The sequence below is a fragment of the Culex quinquefasciatus genome, chromosome 3 (assembly GCF_015732765.1).
Source record: "Culex quinquefasciatus strain JHB chromosome 3, VPISU_Cqui_1.0_pri_paternal, whole genome shotgun sequence".
Taxonomy (NCBI): domain Eukaryota; kingdom Metazoa; phylum Arthropoda; class Insecta; order Diptera; family Culicidae; genus Culex; species Culex quinquefasciatus.
Genome location: NC_051863.1, coordinates 46,856,499 through 46,866,784, shown reverse-complemented (window position 1 = coordinate 46,866,784; position 10,286 = coordinate 46,856,499). Strand labels below are relative to the sequence as shown.

At 37.9% G+C, this 10,286-nt stretch overlaps 1 protein-coding gene across 1 annotated transcript; it reads left to right on the top strand.

Moving 5' to 3' along the window:
• Nucleotides 1-3,361: 3,361 nt before the first annotated feature.
• LOC6042051 (putative odorant receptor 85e) lies at nucleotides 3,362-5,190 on the top strand. The gene is made up of 4 exons (XM_038264540.1): nucleotides 3,362-4,647; nucleotides 4,706-4,813; nucleotides 4,870-5,025; nucleotides 5,088-5,190. Exons 1-4 carry the CDS (start codon nucleotides 3,604-3,606, stop codon nucleotides 5,139-5,141), a joined length of 1,362 nt encoding a protein of 453 aa, XP_038120468.1. The 5' UTR covers nucleotides 3,362-3,603; the 3' UTR covers nucleotides 5,142-5,190.
• The last annotated feature ends 5,096 nt before the right edge of the window (nucleotides 5,191-10,286 follow it).

Sequence of the window (10,286 nt, the reverse complement as noted above, 5' to 3'; positions counted from 1 at the left end):
ATTTGAGTGCTGAAAAGTAGAACTTTTCAGCATTTATTTTGAAAAGTGTTGCTATTCGATTCTGTTATTTTTGGTTCAGAAAAGTAGGCTATTTCGTCGTTCAAGAATGACAGGAAAAGTAAGTAGTTTCACGACGGAATTGCAAAAACTACTATTTTGCAATTCCATCGTTTTAATTCTAACTTTTCCTATCATTTTTGAACGACCAAACCTCCACTAAAAAAAAATCTTTTTTCAGCTCTGGGTGCCGTAATGTAGAACTTTCAGCAATTTCATCAAAAAGCAATAATTTTCACAATTGTTTCGATTAAATGGTGCACTGATTACATATGACATATAACTTAAAATTTTATTCACGAAAGACACCCTCGTAACAGCAAATAATGTTGCAAAATTTTATTATCTTTTTTCAAAAAAATCATCTTTTTTATGAGAGATTTTTGTGTTCTCCTGATTTTTTTGTGCATGAAATTAAAGTTCAATATGTACAGTCATCCCACATATTCGGAACACCCACAAATTCGGAACACTTTTATGATAATTTGTCAATAGCATGCCAAAAGTAGCTTTTCTGTCGACCTTACTATTTTTAGAACCTTCATTTGGACATTATCTTGCTATTTCACTAGTAAAAGTAGTACTTTTTGAACTAAAACTTCATTCCAAGACTATTTTGTCCAGAGCAGCAAAACACTGCCTCCAAATGGCCTGTTTCATAATTGTGGGATGTTTTTGTGCCTCCAATTGTGGAACACCTGAATTTAACTGACATTTTCACAAAAAAGTTATCAAACCATGTATAAAACATCACTAAGCTTGAGCTTTATTGGTTTCAGTGTGTGAAGTCATTATTTGGTAATAAATATGTACTCCTGGAGAGATCCAAAGTTTGTTTACATTCGTAAGAAAAAAGTGTTTCAAATTTGTGGATTTCAAGGGTCAAAGTAATTCTTCAAAAACTTCATGTAAAAGTTAAAAATTGCAGATGTTCGATACAGCATTCGAAAGATCGCAAGAAAAGCTTTCAAATGAAGGTAAAAGCAAATCATTAAGTTCAATTCTAGATTTGCTATGATTTTTTGAACATTGGCCGATCTGGAAACCGTTCCGAATATGTGGGATGATTGTACATCAATTTCTTATAAAACAAACGTGAGTTTTGATTCAAGCATTTGTTACCCCCTCCCCCACCCCCCACCCCTTAAAAATCAGGAACCAAAAAAATGATGAGAAGATATAAATATTGTGTCTGAATGTTTTTTATAAATAAAAATAATAATTTTAAGAACGTTTTCTACCACTTCTCTGTACTTTTATTTCATATAATTAAAATAAAATTAAAAATAAAATTGAAGGAAAGAGAAGTGGTAAAAACGTTCTTAAATATTTTTTTTTATTTTTCAATGTGGAATGGCTTTCATAACTTTGTACAGGTTTTAAAAATAACATTATTTTTTTAAGAAGCCTCACTTTTTTTATTGAAATGTTTGATTCATTCTTAAATTTCATTGAAAAAAATGTTATAAGTAATGTTTGATATTTGAAACATTAAAAACTAACTTAAATTTTGGTTTTGTAAACAAAAATCGATGCATTTGAATGGAAAATATTTACTTTAATTGTTGCATTTCAATAACTAATCCAATCCAATCCAATCCAATCCAATCCAATCCAATCCAATCCAATCCAATCCAATCCAATCCAATCCAATCCAATCCAATCCAATCCAATCCAATCCAATCCAATCCAATCCAATCCAATCCAATCCAATCCAATCCAATCCAATCCAATCCAATCCAATCCAATCCAATCCAATCCAATCCAATCCAATCCAATCCAATCCAATCCAATCCAATCCAATCCAATCCAATCCAATCCAATCCAATCCAATCCAATCCAATCCAATCCAATCCAATCCAATCCAATCCAATCCAATCCAATCCAATCCAATCCAATCCAATCCAATCCAATCCAATCCAATCCAATCCAATCCAATCCAATCCAATCCAATCCAATCCAATCCAATCCAATCCAATCCAATCCAATCCAATCCAATCCAATCCAATCCAATCCAATCCAATCCAATCCAATCCAATCCAATCCAATCCAATCCAATCCAATCCAATCCAATCCAATCCAATCCAATCCAATCCAATCCAATCCAATCCAATCCAATCCAATCCAATCCAATCCAATCCAATCCAATCCAATCCAATCCAATCCAATCCAATCCAATCCAATCCAATCCAATCTAATGTTACTCAGACGGAGCCAGTCCAATTAAAGCATACTGGAAAATCTTAGGGTTAGATCCATCAAGAAATTTCTCTTGAAGTTTTCGCAATTCGCGGTCCAATTTTGATTACTAATCATGAGTTGTATCCGTGCAGCTGGTTATTTTATTTTTTTTGGAAGTTGTGCTGACTATTTTTTCTTCTTAAGGTAACACAAAAATTAAAGAACAATACATTTTTTTAAATCAGCATTGGTCTTATTCTCGCTTACTTTTTCAAAAGGTCTTATCTGCCCATGTTCGCATAAATGTCCCATATGCAAAAACAGCAAGCTGAGAAAAACGCATTTGAAGTTTGCCCCACACATAAGGTTACGTGTTATGTTTTCACAAAAAACTGGGTTTCCTCCTGATTTCTAGAACAAAGTACTGGATGTTATAGGCTCTTCTGAAAGAGCACACGATTTTCAACCAAACTGCATCATTAACTCAAAAGTGATGAAAATGCATATGGGACATTTATGCGATCATGGGCAGTTATGTACATAGGAAACCCAAGGCGCATTAATTGTTTTGAAAAAGTAATCTAGATTTATCAAAACAAAAAAGGTGCCGATTGTTCGTGAAATGCTTTCTTAAAACTAAATGCAAGTCTTCGAAATGATTCTTAATCAATTATACTATTTTCCATCAAAGGAGACATTTTTGTTTATTTCCATAGTTCCTCTTATTTTTTTTTCAATTTTCAATTAGTTTCCTAGGGATTTGTTCATTTTGTCCAGACATCTGGCAAGTAAACAGTCAAGACTCGACTATCCGAAGACCGAAACTTTGACATACCATGACACTAATGTCTTTTTATTGCCTTTTTTCGCTCACAGGCCAAAGTTCGTTACAAAAACAGAACCAAGCTAAAAGCAGTAAATTTCACTGCACACTAACCTTCCACGATTCAGCGTGGTTTTGGCTTTCCTTCAATGTATCTTCACACTGCTCACGCGGTGACATTACGCGCATGGGATTACGTGTATCTGCCCGTCGTAATTTGTGTGCCATCTGCTGCGTGCCCATAAAGCTCGCACGGAATTCGAGTAAAATGCGTCATTTTTAAACGGTTACATCTGGCTGCCAACCTTAAAGAAATTCGGTGTGAATATTTTAGAATGGAACATTTTGGTCGGACACCCTTATCAAATATTTACCTCGTGTCATCCTCGACCGTCAGGATGATAATGAGGCTTAATTGTGCCACAATTATGTCAGTCCCCAGATCGGGAGATTAAACGGATTCACCGCGGGCGCGTGGGTTTGATAAAAGAAAGGGTTATTCCTTCGGGGGATTACAGTTGTACGGTTTCTCTTGGTTAGGCATGGATAAACTTCCGACGCGCAGTCCTGAGCTGAAGATTGTGACACGGCTGATGCAATCCGTGGCACTGTGGCCCTACGACTACGACCGCCATCTGCCGGGATGGCTTCGAGGTCGCTATCATTTATCAACCGTGCTGAACGTGCTGTACTACTTGCTTTGGCTGTTCATCAATCTGCACATCTTGGTTCTGCACGTGAAAACCATCCTTGACAGGTTGGACAGCTTCCAGGACTTGTTCTTGATTTTGGTGACGACGTTTATCTACTGCGTGATGGTACCGGTTAGTTTGTACTGTCAGCTGTATTACGAGAAGAACGTGGAGTTGATTAAGATGGCGATGCTACTGTTCAGGAAGCGGTCAGCCGCTGGGATTACGTACATCAAGTTTGAACCTACCAGGCAGTTTGTGTTCAAATTGTTCAAGATGTGGATGATTGGCTGTATGTTTGGAACGATGCATTGGGCAGTTTACCCGATTCTTCAGAGGGAGAAGATTCTACCGTTCCAGATCTGGTACCCGTTTGACGTTCACCGCTCTCCACTGTACGAGCTGGCATTCCTCGGGCAGGTCATGGGTCAGTACCAGGTTGGGATGGTGTTCGGCCTAGCTGGATCGCTGTTGATGATGCACATCTTTATGGTTTGTGGCCAGTTTGATATTCTGTTCTGCAGTCTAGCCAATGTCTACAACACCGCCATGATCAACAGTGGTGGCTACAAGTTGAAGCTCACAACCGCTCAAATAATGTACAAATCGTCCGCACGTAGACCTAACCTGTACTACTTTAATGAAGTTCATGAAGAAAACCTCCCAGATGCTCCGAGAACAAAAACCAAACAAATTGCTCAGCTACCTCAGAAGCACAACTATTTGCCAAAGCTGTCCAATGAGTTGGCCACCGCGCTGGATGACTGCATCGAGCATCATTCGATGTTGATCAAATTTTGCCATAAAATGGAAGAGTGTTACCACCCGTTTATCATGATGAAATTGGGACAGATTGTTGTTCAACTTTGTCTTCTGGTTTACATGACGACTTCGGTGAGAATTTAGAATTTTTCAAACGATGTTAAAAATAACTTTGATTTGTCGTTTCCAGCAAGATAACCTGACCCTGATGAAGCTTATGAACATTTGCGAATATCTGATGCTCACCATGACGGAACTGTTTTTGCTTTGCTACCTGGGACAAACGATGAAGGTTCAAGTAAGTTGTCAATTTCCAAATTGAATATCAAATTTTATTAAACTTTTCCAATCAAGAGCATGAAGGTTGGTGACGCACTCATGATGAGTCCCTGGTACGAGTGTGGAGCAGCGTTTCGCAAGAGAACTCAGCTCATCCTGATCAATTCGTTCCACCCCGTTAGGTTGACGGCCATGAAACTGTACGATCTGGACTTTGAAACGTATTACATGGTATGTCTCGGAATTAATAAACTTGATGTAATATAATTTGAAGATTTCTTTAATTATTCCAGGTTCTCAAGGCATCTTTTTCGTATTACACGCTACTAAAGAAACTACAACAGTGACAAGTTTAGTTCTGGAACTGGATGTCGCTTTACTATCTGAAATGGAGGCATTAAATCTGGAATTAAAAATTGTTTTTATGAATCTTTGAACCATAAGTATCAGCAAATTGAAAAAAATGACATCCTGCACTTGACTGTAACTGGAACAAATTCACACTATTACAAGATCAATCAATTTTCCAGACACTTAACACTTAAAAAGTATAAAGTAAAATGCATCGCTTAAGCATCTGTAACACCAGCAAAATTTTAATCTGATTATTATTTTTTTTCATCCGGCTTATAAATAGTTATAAAACCTGGCTAAGGTTAACTTTGCCTTTGCCCCAGTTCTGAAACAGAGACAAGTGGATGTGAATCTATTTATATTAATTAAAACTTATTATTCCTGTTCACGAAATTTAACGCTTAATCCACAAAAAAGTGTATGAAAATTATGCAAAGCCTAAAAATCGATTGTTTACGTCCAACAATCTTGAATTTAACGCATCACAAGCGAAAATTGAGCAGGAAGGACGACGATAAAGTGGCGATGCAACGATCCTGCAGCGCGAAAGTTAATAACCGGAGGGAAAATTAACTTTCCCGGCAGCCATTAACAGTATCGAGCGATGGAAAAACGAAGCTGTTTGGGACGGTGATTTTATAATCAGGTTACCGTGGTAATGAAATTTGGTACGAGTTTCGCCTGGTAATCCGTTTAATGTTTATAATTAATAATGAGTTTTAAAAGCAATTTCATGCGCACCCCTACAACTTCGAATCGGAATCGCCTACACTGAAAGAAAGGCACATAGTAACATCACATGTTTTGCACATGAATCCACCCCATTCGACTTCGCATGTGAATGTCGTGTGTAAATCACATACAAAATTTCCATAGCACCAAATGGTAAATTCAAATGAAAAACACGTTAGCTTCATGTGACGACGCATATGAATTTGGAAAGATTTTCTCATAAATTTGATATGATTTTTTAGTGGAAAACAAATGGTTTTGTAGGGGTTTTTAGGTGTCTTAAAAATAAAAGGAAATTTCTTTAAATAAAATTATTTCACGAATTCATTTAAACACAACTTTTATTACCAATTTTAATTTTTTAAATATTTGTATCACATAACAGAACACATTTCGCTTCACTGATATCAAACCACGGAAGAAATTAAACGTTAGGCCCGATTAAAAGGTTGAAAGCGGAGCTTCTCTAGATTCCAAATGAACATCAAGGACGGGCAACGGATCAGCCTGCTGGCGGATCGAGAAGTACTTGATCGTCTTGGATCATTTTTGCTCGGTCAGCTTGAGCCCTCTGGAAACTACTTGACCGTAGCGGTTCACCGGTCCAGCAGGGCATAATATTTGAGCGCCTCGATGACAATGTATGGCCAAAACTTGCGCCACTTGTGGTCGATCCGTATGACACCATCGTAATCCAGCTCCACTTGCAACCTTGTAGCTCCATATCAGGAGCAGATTCCAAAGATGACCGCTAGCCGGAATTTGCTCTTCTGCAAAAAAAAGTTTAACTTGCATTAATTTCGAAAAACCTAACTGTTTCCTTTCTTTTTTCTTACCACCAGCGTTAAAGCTCAAGTTTAAACCACAATATTTAAACTAACTCAGGAAATTTGTTTCCTGAATAAAATTTTAAATACCGAACGCAAATTTTGAACCACCATCGTCCGTGGCCATCTTACTAATGAAGAATTTTTCGCCAAACACATTCTAAAACCAAAGCATTTCATTGTAACGTGACTTTCACTTCGAAATCAAAGGAAAAGTCCAATGGGGCCAATCGATGTGAAATTCATTTGAACCTGTAGTGAAATTCATGCGAAAAAAGAGTGGAAGTTTTCTTGCTAACGATCAGCTGGTTTTAAATTATTTTCACATCCATTTAAAATGTGAAACATGTGAGAGCCATGGGAAAAGCACGTGAATTTATCGTGTTGATTTTTTGAGACTCTCACGTGAAAAATCACATGAGATTACTATGCTGGTTTCTTTCAGTGTAAAGTTTGACTCAAACAAGCACGATTTACAGATCAAGCAGTTGCGTAAAATGTTGCACGCAAGTTTGTTGCATGCAACATTTGCTGGTTAAGGATTCGAGCAGTGAACACGGTGATCACGGCTTCAACTCAGACTGAACGATCAAGCTGAATCTTTATAAAATGAGGGTAACAGAAGCTAATGTTGGCATATCATCTCTTTTATGGTCAATAAAATCGTCTTGATAATGCTAAAATTTCCACCTCGTAAGTGGTAGATATGCGTTCAAATCCCGGCTCGGACTAACACAACTGATGATCTTTCCCCTTCTGGATTCGATTGCTTGGTTAAGGGAAGGTAGTGTATTGTCACAAGCTGAACCTTATCAAGAAACCTCAGGGAAGGCGGCTTATGGAATGCTAACATTTTTTAACATGTTAACATTAAGTTACACAATAGCCACTGAATCCATTTTGTAAATGCGGCCCAGATACTCTTCAGGGGTCATGCGAAAAATGTACTTACTAAGAGAGTAAATATTTTAGTGTGTTTGCGCATGCAAAAGGTTCAGATTGTAGATTTCTATCAGTTCAGTTAGATCTAGTACTACAGAATAACTCTAAGCATCTTCAAATGAGTTCTTGGCATTGTTATAGAATTTCCCGCTAGAACTACCAGCTTTGGTCACAAGAATCTTCTCTAGAAGTGGCCATTGCTCCGCGAGACACAGTACAGAACAGATCAGACAGAACAGAACCGTCCTGTTCTGAAATACAGCTCAAGATGTTGAAAGTTAAAGTTTTCTTGTTTAATTATAGAAACCGAGAGCAATAAAGTTTTGATTACAATTTCTGTGCACTATCTAACCCGCGAGTTTCAGCTCTGTCCAGATCCGATTATGCCACGAACCAAGCAACAGACGCTCTTATGTGCGTTAACATAAAATGATCCGGCTCGAAGGACCATTCCGGAGTAGAAAAGTGGCCACTTGGTCATGACAATGATCAACAATAATTCCTTACAAAATTTCAAGGCATTTGATATGTAACATGATGAGGTTCGAACCAATACACGAAATGACCGCACCCGGGTTCACGGAATCCGACGGAACCGGTTCCGGATTGGCCACCTGCTCATGAAAGTGATCAACATAGAAAAAAAAACAATCAACATAGACTTTTCACAAAATTTAAGATCAATTGTCATAAAAAAAATTAAAAGTTAATTTGAATTTTCAAAATCGAACTTGATTTACTGGCAGCACTACCATGATGAACAAAAAAGCGCTCCCGGGCCATGCACTCTCCTCTTAAACCTACCTAAGCAATTAATTTAATAACGCTTTTCAGCTCAATCGAAATGAAAAAGTTGAACATTTCTCAAAACATCTACCGAAAAAACTTATTCGCGACTCCAACCAATTTTCTTAAATCTCTAAAATGTCTGACGTTGGCAGCACCACGCTGCACTGTGAAGTGGAAAGACAGCAAATCAGCGTATAATTGGGGTATTCTAATGTAAAATTAAATCATCGCACAGAATTTTACACGACAAAACACGCTCCAGATGTGCATCATCTTAGATGTAATGTTCAGTTGAAAATGATTTAATGTTACATTTTATCAGATACAAATTTATTCTCTATTTTGTGACGGTGAATTTGGTTGTTCAGCATCAAACTGAACATAATATCACGTTTGATTTTCGATTACATGATGAATTTTTACGTCTGGTTTTGAATTTGAAAATTTTGAATTAATATTTTTTTAGTGTGATGAATCTAATGGAAACGTTGGACATGGAAACTCAAATCTGATGAATTTCTACCCGTGTTGGGCTTTCTCTAAATTCCTATTTAATGTAAATCATATGTCCAATGTAATTCTGCCAAACATTGACTTCAAAACTACCCGAACTAAAAATAGTTATATTGTGTTCTCTTTCCATCGCTCTCATAGGGGCAATGTGATTTCTCAACCATTACAGCATTACTGTAGAAGAATTTTGTTCGATGTTATAAACCAACTACACCATATTCTTGATTTACACAACGAAATGGGGGTGTTTAAATCGAGAATCGTTTAAAAAAGAATGTCCATGACTTAAATTGAGAATATGACTTAAATTAAGAATCTTTGGGATTTCTTAATTTGTCATAGATTTTTCAAAATGTATCAGTTGTATTTTGTTTAATTATGTTATTAAAACATTTTAGCATGGTTTTGGAACACCTGGGATGTTCTAGTCCATCCGGAACTTCCGGAAATTGTGTGCAACAGGCTTACCAAAGAATCAAGTCGAAACTTCCAAATTTTGACAACGAATCCTACTCAGACTACTTCAGTGAGTGTGGTAAGCTACAGTACATTGTTCTAACAACTTATTGGGATGATCTGGGTCATCCAAGGACTCCCTGGAGTTAAGATCTGTGGGTCTACCGCCGTAACAAGCCAGAGGTCGACGGTTTTTGACCTCGGAACATGTCCGCATAGCTTCACTGAGTATGGTAGACTACTTTTCTGATGTTTGGGATATTCTGGGTCATCCAAGGACTCCCAGGAGTTAAGATCTGTGGGTCTACCGCCGTAAAAAGCCAGAGGTCGACGGTTTTTGACCTCGGAACATGTCCGCATAGCTTCACTGAGTATGGTAGACTACTTTTCTGATGTTTTGGGATATTCTGGGTCATCCAAGGACTCCCTGGAGTTAGGATCTGTGGGTCTACCGCCGTAACAAGCCAGAGGTCGACGGTTTTTGACCTCGGAACATGTCCGCATAGCTTCACTGAGTATGGTAGACTACTTTTCTGATGAGTTGGGATGTCTTGGGTCATCCAAGGACTCCCTGGAGTTAAGATCTACCTCTGGCTTGTTACGACGGTAGACCCACAGATCTTAACTCCAGGGAGTCCTTGGATGACCCAGAATATCCCAACACATCAGAAAAGTAGTCTACCATATTCAGTGAAGCTACGCGGACATGTTCCGGGGTCAAAAACCGTCGACCTCTGGCTTGTTACGGCGGTAGACCCACAGATCATAACCCCAGGGAGTTCTTGGATGACCCAGATCATCCCAACACATCAGAAAAGTAGTCTACCATACTCACTGAAGCTATGCGGATATGTTCCGGGGTCAAAAACCGTCGACCTA

Bases quoted from the DNA above. Each gene is read 5' to 3' on its own strand.
- LOC6042051 (XM_038264540.1), top strand. From the start codon at position 3,604: ATGGATAAACTTCCGACGCGCAGTCCTGAGCTGAAGATTGTGACACGG. The intron at 4,648-4,705 runs GTGAGAATTTAG...TGTCGTTTCCAG, and splicing joins TGGTTTACATGACGACTTCG to CAAGATAACCTGACCCTGAT. The intron at 5,026-5,087 runs GTATGTCTCGGA...TAATTATTCCAG, and splicing joins ACTTTGAAACGTATTACATG to GTTCTCAAGGCATCTTTTTC.